Below are 19,522 nucleotides of genomic sequence, written 5' to 3'. Positions count from 1 at the left end.
TGCGTTCACACTAGGGCATTCACGAATAGTGATTTTTAGTATTCGAATTATTCGACCTCAAAGTATTCGAATAGTCGAATATTCTACAGGACTGGCCAAACTGTCAAATATTAAGTAAGCAAGAGGCGAACATTGTGAAAATAGCCGATCTACATGCTCACAACGCCCCGCGTTGCGAGGCGTTGTGAGCATGTAGATCTGCCATTTTCACAATATGTATCTGCGGAACCGAGTCACATTAAATGTAATACCTACAATTCCAAGTGCTTGTCAGGGTGGGGGTCCCCAGTTCAAATATGTTTATTTTGGGGGTCACGGCCTAAAAAGGTTTGAGAAAACCTGGTATAGAGCATTAATAAATTCATCCACCAGGGGCATTGACAGCTCATTCTTATGACTTCCTATCTAGCCAAGCTTTATAAACCATGAAGAAATATATTGTTTTAAAGAGAAAACAATAAAAAAAAAAAAAAAAGGGAATATTCGACTTTGGTGAACAATGTTGAATAGTGACTTTGATATTTGAATATTTGGTGAAGCCCTAGCTCACATTCATGTTTCCAGTTCATATCATACCTGAGAGGACGAAGGACTGGTAGTACACACACTGTGTTGTTAAATCCCACACCTGAAATAAAGGAACACAGCTAAGTATCCGTTCTATGTATCTTATGACAACAGTAATTAAATATGTCACGAGTAACGCATTTCCTTCAAACAGCGTAGCTAAATAATAAATTAAAGGTGGGGTAAGTGACTTCATTTAATTCAAATAATAACAAAATGGATCTGTGTTCTGATAGTACTAGTTACTATAGAGTGTTATGTTCTGATAGCACTAGTTACTATTACTATAGAGTGTTATGTTCTGATAGTAATAGTTACTATACAGTGTTATGTTCTGATAGTACTAGTTACTATTACTATAGAGTGTTATGTTCTGATAGTACTAGTTACTATTACTATAGAGTGTTATGTTCTGATAGTACTAGTTACTATTACTATAGAGTGTTGTGTTCTGAAAGTACTAGTTACTATTACTATAGAGTGTTATGTTCTGATAGTACTAGTTACTAGGGGTGTAACGATATAGTAACTGTATCGAAATATCGTTTTTAACTTAAAAAATCGAAGTAAATCGAAATGAAAACAGCTAAAATCGAATCGTATCGTTTTATTTTGTATCGTATCGAATCGGCAGTGCAAAGAATCGATTGTATCGATACTACCTACTTGGGCATTGTATTTAGCATTTTTAAGAAGAAAAAAATAAAAGGAGGGGTTTAATTACTTTTCCATTCCATATAGCTACACTGGTCTATCGATAAATGTGTGTAATCTCTGGGTTCATGTCAAGGTGCAGGTTTATCAATATACAATGTCCATGTATTTGGCAGATAATCACAGTGTTTACTTATTTATATCCATAATAATACATGTTTCCCTTAAAAACCTGCACTATCCACACCTTTCACACAGATGTAATGTCTTTCTAAATAGTTACTATATCGATTTTAAATCATTGAATCGAATCGTATTGTATCGCCATGAATAAACCAATATCGTCCATGTATCGTATCGTCAACCATGTATCGTGATATGTATCGAATCGCTATTACAATGTATCGTTACACCCCTACTAGTTACTATTACTATAGAGTGTTATGTTCTGATAGTACTAGTTACTATTACTAAAGAGTGTTATGTTCTGATAGTTCTAGTTACTATTACTATAGAGTGTTATGTTCTGATAGTACTAGTTACTATTACTATAGAGTGTTATGTTCTGATAGTACTAGCTACTATTACTATAGAGTGTTATGTTCTGATAGTACTAGTTACTATTACTATAGAGTGTTATGTTCTGATAGTACTAGTTACTATTACTATAGAGTGTTATGTTCTGATAGTACTAGTTACTATTACTATAGAGTGTTATGTTCTGATAGTACTAATTACTATAGAGTGTAATGTTCTGATAGTACTAGTTACTATTACTATACAGTGTTATGGTCTGATAGTACTAGTTACTATAGAGTGTTATGTTCTGATAGTACTGGTTACTATAGAGTGTTATGTTCTGATAGCACTAGTTACTATAGAGTGTTATGTTCTGATAGCACTAGTTACTATAGAGTGTTATGTTCTGATAGTTATGTTCTGATAGCACTGTGAGGAGAAAAAAGCACTTTCAGTTTCTCCACCAAAACTGTTGGATGACAGGTTTTCCTCCTATCATCCTATCAGGAGAGAGTGGGGCCTTCCTCCAATCATGGTCGAGTGGGGGCGGGCCTTACGCGCACCAAGGCCCGCCCCCACTTCATCATGATTGGAGGAAGGCCCCTTAGTCCAGGCGTTTCGGGCAGTATTTTGATGGAATCGTGCACTTTATGAAAGAAGCATGAAATTTGGCACACAGTTAGAACAGGCCATATGGAACATTTTTGGCTATAGGGGCATTGCAGATTTGTCTTGGGAAACTTGTGGGAGCCAATCAAAGTTGGGCTCTCATAGACTTTACTATACAGTAAAATAATACAAAAAATCACACCCGTGTGAAGTGGAGCTGTGTGTGTGTGTGTGTGTGTGTGTGTGTGTGTGTGTGTGTGTGTGTGTGTGTGTGTGTGTGTGTGTGTGGATCATGTGTACCGATTTTTGTGACATTTGAAGAAAATGTGTAGGAAAAGGAGCAAAAAGTGTGTTTTGGAGAAAATTCAAGATGGCGGAAAATCTATCATGGCGCAAATGGGCGTGGCCTATATGGGGAGATGCGTCATGACCCAAGGAATCCAGGGAAAAAATATTTTTAATTTTCCGACCTACGGTTCAAGAGTTACAGGCCAAAACGTAAAGTGGGGTGTTATGGCGCCACCATGCGGCCAAATGACACAATTATTTTTTATTTAATCCTTGAAATCATTATGAACCTCCTCTCCAAGTCTTGAAACTCTAGCCCCTATGGTTTGCGAGAGACAAATAATTGAATGTGAGTTTTTGCGATTCCCATTATAAGTCAATGGGGAAAATTAATTCACTAATAAATTAATATCAATTAAACTATTGAACCTTTCTCTTAGCAAGTTACTAGCCCACGATTCCCAAGTAAGCCGGTCGATTTGACATATGGCGCGAGTGTGTGGTGGCAAAACTGTGGGACTAGTAGCGTGCCGAAGTTTAGGAAGTTCAGGCTACATACAGACACACACACACACAGACAGACAGACACACAGACAGACCCACACGGCCACGTATAGGGAGCCTGTGCTTCACACAGCTCCAAAAATAAATATGCTTTAAGTAGCATGTGAGGGGTCAAACTAAGGGTTATTCGGGATTCTGAATCCAATGCAAACATTTGTTTTGCACAAAAAACATTCCATGGGCTAAAAACGGACCCCATAAAACTATGGTTTAGTGATGAGTCATCACTTTTCAAAGTTTTGTGGTGGCCGTTTCTCGGAAAGGAATGTTTTTCGTGCAAAACAAATGCTTGCATTGGATTCAGAATCCAATGCCCCTATAGTCAAAAATGTTCCATATGGCATGTTCTAACTGTGTGCCAAATTTCATGCTTCTTTCATAAAGTGCACGATTTTTGCCTGAAACGCTCGTACTACCTGCCTGTCACCTACATGAAAACTGAAATTGAAAAGTGAAATCACTTAATACCCTACATTTAAGTAAAGATTCTGTTTGACAGGATTGTCTGAAATGTAAAATAATAAGTACAGTACCTTGAATGTTCGGTCCTCTGATGTGGTGACGAGAATGTCAACGTTCCAGGGACAGAACTCTGCAGACGTCAGTGGACCCAGATGACCGCTCAACGTACACATCACCTCCTCTTTCTAGAGTGGAGGAGAAAGACCACTCATAGAGTATGCATCGTATGCCACTCAGGATCAGCACCATGGGCAGACTGAGTGGCAAAACATGAAGCAGCATGAAGCACTGGAGTTTGGAAGCTCTCCTCCTCACTCCTACCGACTCATCATAGTTGGGGGCCTTAGGGAGATAGAATGGTAATTTCGCGCTAATCAGTCTAAAAGCGCCAAATTTTGCACAGATGTAGCCTAGCCCTAGGGCATGCTCTAATGATTTAGCTAGGGCGCCCAAGTTTGCGACCTTCGGGGTCGCCATAGCGGCCAAATCAAGTTGGGCTCCCATCGACTTTCTATACAAGAGGAAAATACCCAGAAAAACATTTTTCTTTTTTTGTGTATTTAAGTAGGATGTGAGGGGTTTAACTATGGGTTTGTCATGATGCTGAATCCATTGCAAGCATTTGTTTTGCACAAAAGACCCCTCACATCCTATTTAAATACACAGAAAAAAAAAAAAGAAAAAAAAAACGTTTTTCTGGGTATTTTCTTCCTGTATAGAAAGTCGATGGGAGCCCAACTTGATTTGGCCGCTGTGGCGACCCCGAAGGTCGCCGACTCGGGCACCCTAGCTAAATCATTAGAGCATGCCCTGGGCTACATCTGTGCAAAATGTGGCGCTTTTTTTGCACAGATGACTGATTAGCGCGAAAAACCCTAAGGCCTCCGACTATCATGACTCTTACTGACTCCTACTGACTGTTTTTTGCCACTCAGTAGGCGTTCCCACATAACCTCCGGGTACGATGATGTCCCGCGCATACCCTCTATACCTTTTCACTATGTGGGGTGGCCGTAAGGCCTTTGCAGACAGGGTCCGATTTTCCCGCGTGGACAGACCACACAATATTGTCTGAATGTGGACAAATTCGGACCCGGTGTCACTTTAGACTATACACGTCTTGTCACTTTGGAAATGTGCAGATACCCTCTATACACTTAAACTATATGTTGGTTTGTTTACTGCTGAGTGAAAAAATCACACTTGTGTGAACTGAGCGGTGGAGGCTGCGTGCGTGTGTGTGTGTGTGTGTGTGTGCGTGCGCGTGCATGCGTGCGTGCATGCGTGCGTGCGTGCGTGCGTGCGTGCATGAGTGTGCCTGGCCTGGCCTGAACAACAGCGCCCCTCCCTTAACATGTGTGGTCAGAAAAGGTATAGCAGGCTACATACACCACAGGCTACATACAGACAGACAGACAGACACACATACATACATACATACATACACGGATACACACACGGCCACGCTATGGAGACGGTGTGACCACCGCTCAAAAACAATGTTGCACATTAAGTTAATCATCTGGGGTCCTCCCCCCAAAATAATTTGGGGACCCCACAGGTTGAGAACCACTGCCTTTATGGAACCGTTAGTGCACTCTTCTGAGTCATATGTCATACCTTGGAGCTCAGTATGTAGACGGTGGTTCCAGAGCAGGCCGCTACGCGTTGATCAGACAAACTGAATGCCAGGTGGTCCACTTCACCCAGCGACGTCCCAATGACGGTTCCAGCTGCAATCCTGCCTGCAAACAACACAGCAACCATGACTGCTGCAGTCCATTATTACTGCAACCGCTGCAACCAGCATGATGGCACATGCAGTGAAGTTGTTAGCGGGATCGATAGTTTGATTAAAAACAAAACGTTAACGAGTTAAAGCTCTATTTTATGATAGTAATCATTGCTATAGAGCAGGGGTCTTCAACGTTTTCAGGACAAGGACCCCTTAGTTCAGAGAGAGATGAAGCAGGCCAGGGACCCCCACAACCTTTTCATAGATTCTATAGAGTTTAATCGTTTGACAGCACAGTCATCAGTGTATTTTAGTTTGTGTTTTCAGATATTTAACCACTTGAACTGTCAATAATATTTAATAAACTTGACCTTTCACTCTGTACTCGGTCTGCTCCTTTTCCCCTCTACACCAAACCTCTTTACCGAAAATAGCTGATCTACAAGCATGAGGCATTGTGAGCTTGTAGATCTGCTATTTTTGGCTACGGTTCTCAGTATATGGACACTAGGGTTCAAGTGGTTAATATAACAACCCCTGCTATAGAGTGTTTGTTCTGTAACAGGTGTCTCCCTGTCTCTCCAGCTCTTTAATAAGAACATGTTCAGGTAGGTGACAAGATTTCATCCAATCAGAGAGATTTATCAGCTTCAGTTTTATAGTGTTCCAGTTCCAATGTTGTCTGCTTGTTTATTTGTATCATCACTTCTGATTTACCTTGTTTAATCTGTATAATAGAACCCTTTATTTACAGATGTGACTACATATTTTATTCCTGATTGGATACAATTGGTATCCCAACATGAAAATGCCTTTCCTGTGTAATAGACCATTTTCACACCGTGGCCATCTTTGATCACATGACTTCCTGGAGTAGCAGCCTGCATTACAAACCATTGTGAACAATAGAGCGATGGTCCCACAATATGAGTTCTGTTCAACCAATTTCTTTTCACCAAATTGACAAATGGGCAGATGACAACATCAACATCCCCAAAAGGATTAAATAGAAGGGTATATCCACAATATTCATGGTAGTTAGGTTGCAGTGTTACTCTGTACAAATACTTGCTACAGTATGCAGACTAGTGCTTGCTCTGCCATCATATAGTTAATAATACTGTATCGTGATTTTTGCATATTAATCAGAAACAATCTAACAACAAATAGTTAATATGATAGTGGAGCAAGCACTGCACAGACAGCAAGTCTTTGTACACAGTAAGGTTGCAACCTAACTACCATGAATATTGTGGATGTACCCTTCTATTTAATCCTTTTGGGGATGATGATGTTGTCATCTGCCCATTTGTCAATTTGGTAAAAAGAAATTGGTTGAATAGAACTCATATTTTGGGACCATCGCTCCATTGTTCACAATGGTTTGTAATGCAGGCTGCTACTCCAGGAAGTCATGTGATCAAAGATGGCCGCGGTGTGAATATGGTCTATAGAGTGACTACTGTTACTGAACAAACACTCTATAGCAATGATTACTGTCACAATATAGAGCTATTTAACGCTGTTACTGAACAAACACTCTATAGCAATGATTACTGTCACAATATAGAGCTATTTAACACTGTTACTGAACAAACACTCTATAGCAATGATTACTGTCACAATATAGAGCTATTTAACGCTGTTACTGAACAAACACTCTATAGCAATGATTACTGTCATAATATAGAGCTATTTAACACTGTTACTGAAGAAACACTCAGGGGTGCCCAAAAGGTAGATTGTGTTCTACCAGTTAGATCACCAAGGGTGTGTGCAGGTAGACCACGTGACATGACATGCCTCTAAAAATGTATAATTAAAATATATGTCAATATGACATCAAGAAGGGCCTGTCAGCTCCCTTCATGGCTTCTAAAGTAGGCAAACCTCCAATGCAATACGTTGTTCAAGAGTCAGTAGCATTACAAAGAACCTCAAAACCTACTGTACCACTTCCATACAGAATGGGATGAAGACATTTTCCCCAGTATTTCGCATTTATTTCCCCCTAAAATGTAACGCCAGTGCTGCTATTCCAAAGCCTCCCTCAGGCCCTCAGCTAAAACATTTTGGATGGGTAGATCATGTTGAGCTACTCATTTTAAAAGTAGATCTCACGTCAAAAAAGTGTGGGCACCCGTACTCTATAGCAATGATTACTGTCACAATATAGAGCTATTTAACACTGTTACTGAACACTCTATAGCAATGATTACTATCACAATATAGAGCTATTTAACACTGTTACTGAACAAACACTCTATAGCAATGATTACTATCAGAACATATAGCTATTTAATACTTATTGCGACCGTAGGTCGCAGTTACTTGCACACTATCCAAACCTCCACCGGCTGTCCCTCCGTCACTCCCTCCGTCACTCCCTCTGTCACACGTCACACGTCACACTTTTGCCCTGCTCATATCTCTGCAACCGTTGCCCCGATCCATGCCAGATTTTGCACACACACTCCTTGCCTGCCAAACTACAACCTCCAAGGACCCCCGGAGTTTCGGGGACCCCCAGGTCCCTGGGGGACCCCCAGGTGTAAAAAATTACCAAATGTGCAAAAATGACCAAATGACCACCCCAACGGGGCTGCTCTCTCTGTGTCACACACACACACACACACACACACACACACACACACACACACACACACACACACACACACACACACACACACACACACACACACACACACACACACTCTCTCTCTCTCTCAAACACCATCTGGCTGATTTTTAAAAAACACATTTTTGGACACTGCTCCTACAGAATTTGCCCTAAAATCACACAAACCACTACACAGTATCTCTACAGTCACCCTGCTCCTACAGATTTTGCCCTAAAATCATGCACACCAGTACACAGTATCTCTACAGTCATGTAATCACAACGCATCTGTCCCATCTAGCGCCACCATCAGGACGATTTTGCACAAACTACTTTTTGGCCTATTTATGGAGATAAGCGACCAACGGTCGCTTATCTCCCGATTAGGGAGTCTTACTGGTTTAAACCTTAGCCTACCTTTAAATACAAGATGCCATAATGAACATGTAACCCTTGGCATACAAGACAGGGAGGGATACCACCTCAAAGTTTGTTCTATTGGTGCCCTCTAGTGGTGAACTGGGACCATGACATGACAGGTCAAAGAAAGGCTATATTTTTGTACCTTGCACGTCTGGTAATGTGAGTTATTTGTGTTTTGTTCAAAACACACACCTGATATTAAAACATTGATGATGATAGCAGGGATGGGACGATATGAACATTTCATATCGATTATTGTGACAAAAGAAATTGCGATTTACGATATTATCGCGATAGTCAAAATCCATTATCCTGGGGCGGAACATTTGCCCAAAAGATTGCAGATCTATAAGCTGAGCTTGTAGATCGGCTATTTTTTGGGAAAGACATTTGATAGAGAGTGAAAAGAAAGTGATACAGAGTGTAAAAAAAGACTGTATCAAGTATGTATATTATAAGTACCTTTTACCAATTATAGAGGGTTTAAGTGGTACTGGATATGCAGCTCGGCAAATAAAAGGTGAATTGATCCCAGTGCATGACGGAGGACGATATCACGATATATTAAATCTCCACGATACGATTATCGTGCGGTGACACGCTGCCTAGTTTCTTCTGCTCTGAGCCGTTTCTGTTGTTTGTTTGTTTTTTCGCACTGATTTTCGACATTGCACTATTAGGTTGTGTTGGTAGTTTCTGAGTATTTGTCTTGTTTAACAATGACAGTGAGATAATTGTTGCACTAACTAGCATTGACTGCTTTGGTCTCTTTTTTGTAAGACACTTTATGTATATATACTTATATTTAATTCGCCCCCTCTATTGATGCACCTTCTCTTTATTGGTACTGTACTGCTCTTGTTTTTTACTCTTATCTATCTTTTCCTACTTCTCTGTAACTTTGTAAATAACTGTATACTGCTGTGCTACAACGGGACAACTGAATTTCCCCCTTGGGATAATAAAGGTATCTATCTATCTATCTATCTAGCTATCTACAATAAACGATAATATCGATGATCGTCCCATCCGTGATGCATATGTATGTGACTTTGTTATGGCCCAACCTAAAGTACATTTTGTCAGGAGGTGTAGTCGGCCCTTTGTTGTTTTAATATTTTCTATTGTGGCCCCCTTTGGAAAAAGGTTTGGACCCTCCTGGTTTGGCCTGTTAATCCTAGCGAGTTGTACAGGAGAACACAGAGAAATTATTTCAATCGACGTCTTTCCTTTTCACAATTTCTGCCTCATTTGACAGTTTGGCCAATCTTTAATTTGTCATTTAAGAGGTATTAAGAAGTCCATAAATTGTCACTTTAGAAATGTGCAGATACCCTCTATATTCAGTGATTGTATTTCATTCAAATAAAAATATAATTGGTACATTTTCCAATCATTCTCCTCACTAGAATGTGTGCTAACCATATAAGGACTTCCACCATGGCCCGTGTTACGAGCATAGATAGATTCGGTTTTCAGAGGTGGCCAGCCAGTCCTCGACCAATCAGGGTAGAGTATGGCTGTAGTTATGTCATGATGTTTAGTTATGATGGTCAAAATAAAAGCTTTGAGAACCACAGTCGCTCTGAATTAAGAACGTCTGCTAAATGCCTAGATTGTAAACTACTGAACTCATAAAATGCCATACAGTCTCGTAGTAAATCAGTATCATACATATCCTGAAGCTGGAGATGTAGGCCTACCGATATTCAGTGAATGGGCTAATGATCAAAACGAGAACATTATAATGGTGTAAAAAATCTATAAAAAACTACACATTTCCACGCTGTAAGGCCAGTAAGGGACAAGTTGACCCCCGGCCACTTTCATTATCACTGAATACACCTTTAAACTTTACTTTGGTTACTGTTGAGAGAGAAAACAATGTTGCACATTAAGTTAATCATCTGGCGACCCCCCCCCCCCCCCCCCCCCCCCCAAACAAAATAATTTGGGGACCTAACTGGGGGTCCCAACCCACAGGTTGAGAACCACTGGTTTACAACATAACCTCATGTGTTTCAGAGAGGTCGATGTAAGTGGCAGTCTGGTTGCCAACAACCGGATAGAGGCAACTAAATCGATTTAGGAATGTTTAGCCTGTTAATCATAGCGAGAATTGATTTCAATCAATTCAAGGTCTTTCCTTACCCTGTGCTGCTCTTTGCTGACAGCGCTCCATGTCCCACACTATGACGTAATCAGCCGAGGCAGAGCAGAGGAGAACGGGGTCTCTGGCCGTCCCAAAGACCGTGGCACCGATGACCCCATGATGACCTGTGAGCAGCAAGGGCTGGAGCAGACAACACACACACACACACACATAAATGTAAAACATATTCCTTCCTGGGTTCGATTCCCGCCGGGGGACGCTTTGGGCGCTGGGGGCGTGTTCTCTCCTCCGCGTCATCAGTGCCCAAACCCCAGGTGGGGTTGGCAAAAGGGCCTTTCTGTGTGGAGTTTGCATGTTCTCCCTGTGTCTCCTAGGGTAGGTATCCTCACAAAAAAAGTAATCCTGGTCTCTATACTGCCCCCCCCCCCCCCTGGCCAGTCGGGACGCCTAATGGAGGGGAAAGGAACTGGTTGGAAGAACGTGTTCCACGCCCTACGTCCAACCAGGGAAGCTCCCCCCTGTCAGGTGATAAGAAGCGGCCTGCTCACTCCTCATATGAGCAGAGCCTAGGATTACAGCTTAGCAATTGGCAATGGGTGAAAAATGGGTTACAAAAAAATAAGAAAAAAAAAACATTCCTTTGACTGCAGGATAATTGGGTTAGGAATATGTTTAGGGTTAGACATAGTTTTACTGAGGTTACCATTAGGAATAAGGTTAGGTTTAGGGTTAGACATAGTTTTACTGAGGTTACCATTAGGAATAAGGTTAGGTTTTGGCGTAGTTTTACTGGGGTTACATTTACTATGAAAAGCTGGTGGCGACCATTGCGAGGAGGTCGGCGGACATGACCAGGGGTGAACATGTTTATAAAGAGCTGAAGAAATAACAAACACTCTATACTCTATACAGCCGTATTGTACAGTATGGTCATATGGTAGGCCTATATATAGCCAGATGGTTGAAAAACAAAGCCCTACTCATACCCCCCGACCTGACACACACACACACACACACACACACACACACACACACACACACACACACACACACCAAAGGACCCCAATGTAAACAAGCCATTGTTCTTTCTTGGGTTTTAATCCAATTAGTAGACCGTGTATCTGAACTGTACAGTAGCCTAGGCCTACTGTGCTGTGCTTTTCCTATAAAATAATCAATCAATCAATCAATCAATATAGCCTACACCCATTTAGCATTTATCCACAGAAACATATCTACAGTTTAATTGCCATAATATGAGGACTGTATCTGTCTCTCACTCACCTTCTGGCCTGTGTGTGTGTTGCTGTATATGAGCAGGTCTTTGCGGTTCAGCGGGACGCAGCAGTGCGACGCACAGCATGCCAGCTGCAGCTGAGACATGGGTCTGTCACAGCTTAAAGACAGCTTCTCTCTCATTATCATCATCTTATCTAGCAATATATCAATGTAAACATTAACCAACTATGGGAATCTAATTGCAAATGACTTACACGTAGCCAACAAAGAAGTCTAGCACAGACAGCATGCGGTCAAGAAGACAGACACCATAATGTTTGTTTGGGGGCGGCTATCCTGTCCCCAACAGACGTCCCATAATACAACACGTTGCCATGGTAGCATACTGGGACCTCTGTTGTTCCTAATATACGTGAACGACATGGCATCTGCTTGCGATTGCAACCTGTTCCTGTTCGCGGATGACTCGGCTCTCCTAGTCTCGGGCAAGGACCACTTGCAGGTTGAAAAGACACTTAACTCTGAACTGAGTAAGATCTGCACATGGCTTAACGACAACAAATTATCAATTCACCTGGGCAAAACCGAGTCCATCCTCTTTGGATCAAATCATAACCTCAAAAAGGTAGAGAACTTCACAATCAAAGTGGGTGATAAGGTCATAACACGAAAAAACGAAATCTCCTACTTAGGATGTATCCTTGAAGCTAATCTTTCCAGCGAAAAGATGACTTCAAAAGTAATACAAAAAATCAACCAACGAACTCGTTTCCTACAGAGGATCGCCCCAATGGTCAACTTCAACACACTGAAGACCATAGCTGGTGCAATAATCCAGCCCCTCTTTGACTATGGAGTCCACGTATGGTATCGTGACGCCCCACAAGCCCTAAAAACTAAACTCCAAACAGCCCAAAATAAACTAATTAGGGTCCTGCTTAACCTTCCCAATCAGACTCACCTCACCGCTACTCACCAGTTAAGAGTGGGGTGGCTCAGAGTAGATGACAGAGTACAGCAACTTGCAATGGGCCTGGTGTACAAGATACACTACACCACTATGATACCCAAGTACCTGTCAAAATACTTTAAAAACGTTAAGGATGTCCATAATTACAACACCAGAGGCAGTGCCACAGATCACGTTCAACCCAGAGTCAACTCAAAGAAAGGGTCGAACTCGTTCTTCTGCTACACCACAAAAATGTGGAATGCCAATACCGAAGGCCATAAAGGAGTGTGGATCACTAGCATCCTTTAAAATTGCCCTAAAAAACCACTTACAGGCAGCAGCCGTTCACAACTGGTAAAAACCTAGCCCAACCCTACCCTCCCTGCCCCTTCCTTGTATATACTGTACATACTGATTGTCTAGACTTACTGTTACCTGCCCCTTCCTTGTATATATTGTATATACTGTACTTACTGATTGTATAGACCTACTGTTTTCTTTTTTTCTTTACATATCTACTGCATAGTACTGTGTTCTATTTGTCTGTCATTCAATGTTATATGAGATACTTTAATGGTTTCCTGTTGAAATAAGCTTAGTCTTTTCATGGATCTCCTTTTAGTAGACCTTGTACCAGTGAACTGTACCGTCATGAATCTGTACATTTTCCTATGCAAACTTCTAATAAAGCCTTCAATCAATCAATCAAATGGTAGCGCAGAACCACCTGAACTGTGCTTGTTCTTCTCGGTCAAGCCACAAGATGGCGACCTAACCTAAGCCAAGCTGCCAACCAATGAACTGTGCCCCTTCTTAGCCATAATGTTGTGCTTTCTTTGGGTTTATCTGGCCCATTCATTCCCACTGGGCCAGATAAACAGATAATATATATATATCTTCCATTCAAGTGGATGGTAAGATACTGATAAAAAGATATCTGTGACCTATATTTTTTATCTGTATACCATCCACTTGAATGGAAAAATATCATCTGGCCCGGCAGTGGGAATGGGCCTTTAATCCTATTAGTAGACCTCTAACTGTATCTCAAGTAGGCCTACGGCCCGTGTCCTTTCCTATATGCGAACTGTAAAACTCAATCAATCAATGCCAAGCTGCTAGCAGTCTCCTCAAGTTCAAAAAAGATGTGTGTGAACTAACTGTTCATTGGGTCAATTAAACCAATGCTGCATTTATTTTGGAATAATTGTACCCACACCAACAAGTTTTGGAAGGATATCAGGGAAATCTCGCTTTTGCGAATGCCCATTTCGACCGGAGGGTTAGCGACTCACTCCACAGAGGTTAAGGTTAGGGTGAGGGTAAAGGCCTCTCCATACTTCGACCGAAATGTTCGGTGAGTTGTGTTTTCCGACGTGCAAATTTCCGAACTCTCATTCGGTCTAATGCTTTTCAGAAGTCCCCAGGGACACAATTTTATGGTCGAAAAGGACCTTTTTTCTTTTTTCTTTATTTATTTTATGTTTTTTTATCCCACAGTTTTGCAACCCATTTTTCTCACCTGGTGACAACCTGTAGTCCTGGTTTCCGCTCTCCCCCTGCCGCGCCAGGGGCCATTGGGGAGCACCCGGCTGGCTAGGGGGAGGTAGTATAGAAACCAGGACTACTGCATGTTTTTGTGTGAGGGCCTATGCCCAAGGAGACACAGGGAGAACATGCAAACTCACCACAGAAAGGCCCTATCGCCAACCCCGCCTAGGGTGTGGGTGCTGATGCGAAAAGGACCTTTTGACCGAAATCTTCAGTTTCGGTCGAAGTATGGACTGGCCTTTAGAGTTTTGTGTCGAAAAGATGACATGTAGTAACAGCGACACGCTCCCAGGATATCTCGGTATTGACAATGTTGACTCAGAATGTTGCCTTACTGGCAGAATGTAGCCTACTGTTTGGCTTTAATAATATAAGGTATTCATAATTAATTTGTTCATAATTATAGCTACATTTCATATACATAAATCAAAATGTAAGTAGTGGCCAAGCCCTGTAAGGGGCTTGTAAGCCACTATTGAGATTGTAGTTTTTCTTATTAGTGGCCAAGCCACAAAGTGGCTGAGGCCACTCATTGATATTGGTGTTTCTATTTTTATTATTCCACCACTTTTTCTGTCCTGGCTTGACCGTGCAGTCGCATTTTATGAAACTCAGCAATATCGTAGAGGGCTATGCCAAACTGAGAAAACACAAAGCTTGCAACAATTGGCCAAAGGGTGGTGCTGTAGGAAGCCTTTGAAACAGGTATAGCTCATTCTCTGTTTGACATACAGCGATGAAACCGGTATAGGCCTACACATATGCGGCATGCCGAACAACTTTGCCACTCTGACTTTTGACCTCTGACCTTTAGATTTCCCACCATTTTGAATTATATAAAAAACTGTTAAAATCACGCGCGCACACACACACACACACACACACACACACACACACACACACACACACACACTCACACACACACACACACACACACACACACACGCGCGCACACACACACACACACACACACACACACACACACACACACACACACACACAGTCAACCCTGAAATGAACTGCTACACACTTACGGCCACGCACACACACGTGAGGTATGTTTTATTTATCAGTCATTCAAAGTTATATGAGTTAATAAAAAAAGGACCCCAATTGAAACAAGCCAAAGGCAAGAGAACACTGCTCCCTCATTGGCTAAAGGCCCTGCCTTTGTACTGTCCGCTGGTGAATGCTAACCTGGTGAAATGCTAACCTGCCGACGCTGGTGAAGGCTAACCTGGTTTCGGAATGGAAAACCGTCCCACCCTGTGTTTTTTCAAGGATTTTTCCATTGGATGAAGTAAACACAGATGCACAGGGACGCACAGAGGGCACCGAATGCAGTACTTGTGTGCTCTGCTGGCGCCAAGTAAAACAAATGTTGTCCTTTAAAAACTATAGGCGAGGAAGTCTGCTTCGAAGTCCATATTTGGACAACGGTTTGTGCCATGTCTATGTTACGTCACCCCCCAGCACAGGCGGAATAAAGAGGAACCCAACGGGATAGCGGTGTTTAAACGTGCAGGACGAGGCTGTTTTGATAGTCATACATATAATAATTGAAATACAAAATACAATTCATTTGTAGTTTGTATCTCCTAGCTTATGAGTTCTGTATTTTGGTTTTTTAGAAGTAATAGCAAATGAGTAAAGAGGAAAAGAACCAGGATGGAGGTCTCCAGAAGCAGCCAGACGACGCCAGCGGACCTGAAGAAGGATCTGACGGAGACATGGAGATGTACAGGAAGAACTACTCCTTCACCAACAGCGAGGTCCGTCGTATTGACACCGAGAACCAGCGGTTGCTTCGATTCTTGTCGAGCATGTCTCCCAGGTCTGGCAGAGCCCCAGCTGTCCCGATCAAAAAGGTTGTCAAGAAGGAAGAAGAGCCTCAGCCAGAGGAGGAGGCTAAGACTAAGAAGCCAATCCCCGTGAAAAAGGTAGTCCCCCCCAAGGTGGTCCCCCCCAAGTCAGGACCCCCAGATGACAAGGCTAAGCCAAAGAAGCCAGTCCCCGATGATAAGCCATCACCACCAAAGCCCTCCAGCAAGGCTCCTTCGGAAAAAAACAAAAAAGATGCAAAGAAGGCGATCTCGGATGAGAAGAAAGCAGCACAGTTAAATAAAGAGAAAGCAGATATGAAATCAGCGTTAGGCGGAATGCAAGACGACATGGATGCAATGCAGAAAGCCAAGGATGCGGAGACAGCACGGCTGCAAGGCGAGATGGATGAATTGCAGGCATCCTTGGAAGGGGATAAACAGCAACTGGAAGCAGATATGTCGGATATGCAGGAAACCCACGAACTAGAGAAATCACAACTGGAATCAGAGATGTCCGATATGCAGGATACCCACGAGCAGGAGAAATCAGACTTGGAGGACAAATTTCTAGCAAGGAAAACGGAACTGAAAGCAGAGATATCGGACATGCAGGACACCCACGAAGGGGAGAAAAAGGATATGCAGGACACCTTCGAAGCGAGGAAAACCGAACTGAAAGCAGAGAAGAAGGAGTTGGGTGAACAGATAAGTGTCCTCGAGAAGAGTCTCGAAGACTGCCAGAAGACTTTGTCCGAGAAGGAAGACGAGATCACCGCCCTCGAAGAGGAGACCACCAACCTCAAAGAACGTATTTCGAGGAAGGAGGACGAGATCGTTGTCCTCGAAGACAACCTGGCCAAGAAGAACAAGGAGACCGTCGCCCTCAAAGAGACCGTGGCTAACAGGGAGAATGAGATCACTGCCCTCAAAGGGAAGTTGGCTGAGACACTCAAAGCCTGGGAGGACGAAAGGGCGCAATGGAACATCAAGGAAAAGAAGATGATCAACGACCACAAGGAGCTACAGAAGCAAGTGGACCTGACCGAGGACACTTTGAAGAACGAGAAGAAGAAAAACGAGGCCTCTACCAGGAAGTGTGCAGATCTCCAGAAACAACTGAAACTCATGCAGGAACGAGTGAGGACCTTCTACAAGGACAGGAGAGTGCAGGCCGAGGACAGGAGACGCCTGGATCAGGAGAAGAGATGCCAGGCTGAGGAGAAAAGACGGCAAGCTGACGACGAAAGGAGACGTCTAGAAGTACAGGACGAGAAAGATACAGAGGACAAGATACGACAGGACGAGAAGGATGCAGAGAAGGAAATAGAGCGCATCACAACTTGGCAGGTGAAAGACAGTTACGACCCGGACGGTTCTGAACAAGCTGAAGACACCTCTGACGAAGAAACACAGAACCAGCAGGAAGAAAACTGAAGCGTCAGATTAAGGACGACAGCATTATACAACGAAAATGAGCTCTCTCTCTCTTTGACTCTTTGTCTATGATAACCCTAAATCTATTTTTTTATTTATTACCTTTTTTGTTGTTTCCCCTTGACAGGTTTGGAGGCCTGGGCTTGGTGAGGGTGGGGGGACGACGGTGATGGGGAATAGTTTTTTGATCTTATATTAGGTTCTAACTCATACAGTTGGTCCCGTAAAACCAATTAAAACGAGAGTTTAGAAATACTACTTTTGGCTGTAAACAATTGAAATGTTTAGCTTTTTTATTATTAGATAGTAAGTATAGAGCGTAGTAGAGAGATGCGATAATGGAATATGTAGGAGAAGGGGTTGAATAAATTTGAAGGCCACGGCTTGTGATTGGCTGGAGCAGAGCTCGGGAGTGCTTCGCTGTGTTCACTTGGACCACGCGGGTGAATGTTAACCTGGTGAAATGCTAACCTTCCGACGCTGGTGAGTAGCTAACCTGCCGACGCTGGTGAATGTTAACCTCTAAACAGTACTCTAACCTCAGTAACCCTGACGCTGGTGAGTAGCTAACCTGCCGATGCCGGTGACCCGAAAACAAGCGCTCCTTCCACAAGCGTCTCCTACGGATTCCAAAAAAGCAAACCAGGAATGTGATGTCAGAGAGAAGGGAGACATGCAAACCATGACAGGATTCGGACTCGATCAGGGGGTCCTCACACAGACTAATTGGCTGAGCCAGGTGTGGTGCCCATAGAGTTATATATATAAACTAGAGGGCCCCAGCTATTCATTTCAATGAAGATTGCTCAGTGGCGTTTGAAGCTCCCGGAAGAACGCATTCGGGCACCATATTTTGGTCAGACAAATGGACACAGACACAGATGCACCCGTTTTCAAGGCTAGTCCACAAGCCAGTATAGAAGGACTGTGTCATTTCTTGTTCTTTTTTAAAGACCAATTTGTTCTGCTTTTATCAATCATAGAGGCAGGGAGAGGCCATGCAGAGAGAGAGAGAGTGAGAGGGGATGAAGGTCCTCGGGGTCAAATTCAAACCTATAGACCACAGCTGCGGGAAAGATTTAGCCTTCATAAGAGTATGCACACTACCAGTTGAGTTACTGGGGCACCTGACTAAAAGTATTTTTTTCCCCACTATATATTAGCCTATGGATAGGCTATATGGGCACATATGGAGATGAAATCTCGAAAAGGTATCAATTTACAATTACAATTTAGACATTTAGCAGATGTTCTTGATCCAGAGTGACTTAAAATAAGAAAGGTAATACATCAATACAATAAGCAAGGTAAATACATCAATACAATAAGCAAGGTAAATACATCAATACAATAGGCTAGGTAATACATCAATACAATAGGCTAGGTAATACATCAATAGAATAGGCTAGGTAATACATCAATACAATAGGCTAGTACATCAATACATCAAATGCATAGAAATATCTAGACTAAAATAACGGCGGTCTGATATGCCTACAGTAGGCTATGGGTACCGTACATTGAGCAATACTGTACATGGCCTATAAATACCACTTGGCAGTGATCTACGTTTGGATGTTGACTTGATGCTTAAGTCTGCATGGTATATTTCGGCAGGTCATCAATTTCACCGGCAGACACCGGAGGCGTGGAGGCAGATATCATAGTGTTGGGATTTGACCTCACTTATAGTGCTTACAGTATCTGTATCTTGATAGGAGAGATAGGAGATGCTGAATGTTTCTGTTCATATGAACTCTCTGACTTAATCCCAGATTCAGAATCTGCAAATACTTGTCTATCATTCACCTAAAAGCCACAGCTGAAACCTTTTGGGTAACACTTTACTATAAGGTACAAAGTAATACACTTAGTTAATGCTTAACTAACACTTTATTCCTGATTAACTAATACATCAATTAATCATGAATTCATCATGAAAAATCATCAAGTAATGTTGGAATAGCTA

The 19,522-nt window shown here is 42.4% G+C and overlaps 1 protein-coding gene across 1 annotated transcript in view; it reads right to left on the bottom strand.

Annotated features, from left to right (window-relative positions):
- wdr27 (WD repeat domain 27) overlaps positions 1-11,982 on the bottom strand; it is a gene marked incomplete at both ends in the record, with an annotated part of 197,280 nt that extends 185,298 nt beyond the window's left edge. The window contains 5 exons of the mRNA XM_080740095.1: positions 577-628; positions 3,735-3,848; positions 5,284-5,408; positions 10,593-10,734; positions 11,839-11,982. Of these exons, the coding sequence (XP_080596221.1) occupies positions 577-628; positions 3,735-3,848; positions 5,284-5,408; positions 10,593-10,734; positions 11,839-11,982 (577 nt within the window). The remainder of the gene's footprint in view (positions 1-576; positions 629-3,734; positions 3,849-5,283; positions 5,409-10,592; positions 10,735-11,838) is intronic.
- Between the last annotated feature and the right edge of the window lie 7,540 nt (positions 11,983-19,522).

Source organism: Nannobrachium achirus (assembly GCF_963921795.1).
Source record: "Nannobrachium achirus genome assembly, chromosome: 13".
In the NCBI taxonomy this organism is placed as follows: Eukaryota; Metazoa; Chordata; class Actinopteri; order Myctophiformes; family Myctophidae; genus Nannobrachium; species Nannobrachium achirus.
The sequence above is the reverse complement of the archived record's forward strand: the minus strand, read 5'-3'. Positions and strand labels throughout refer to the sequence as shown.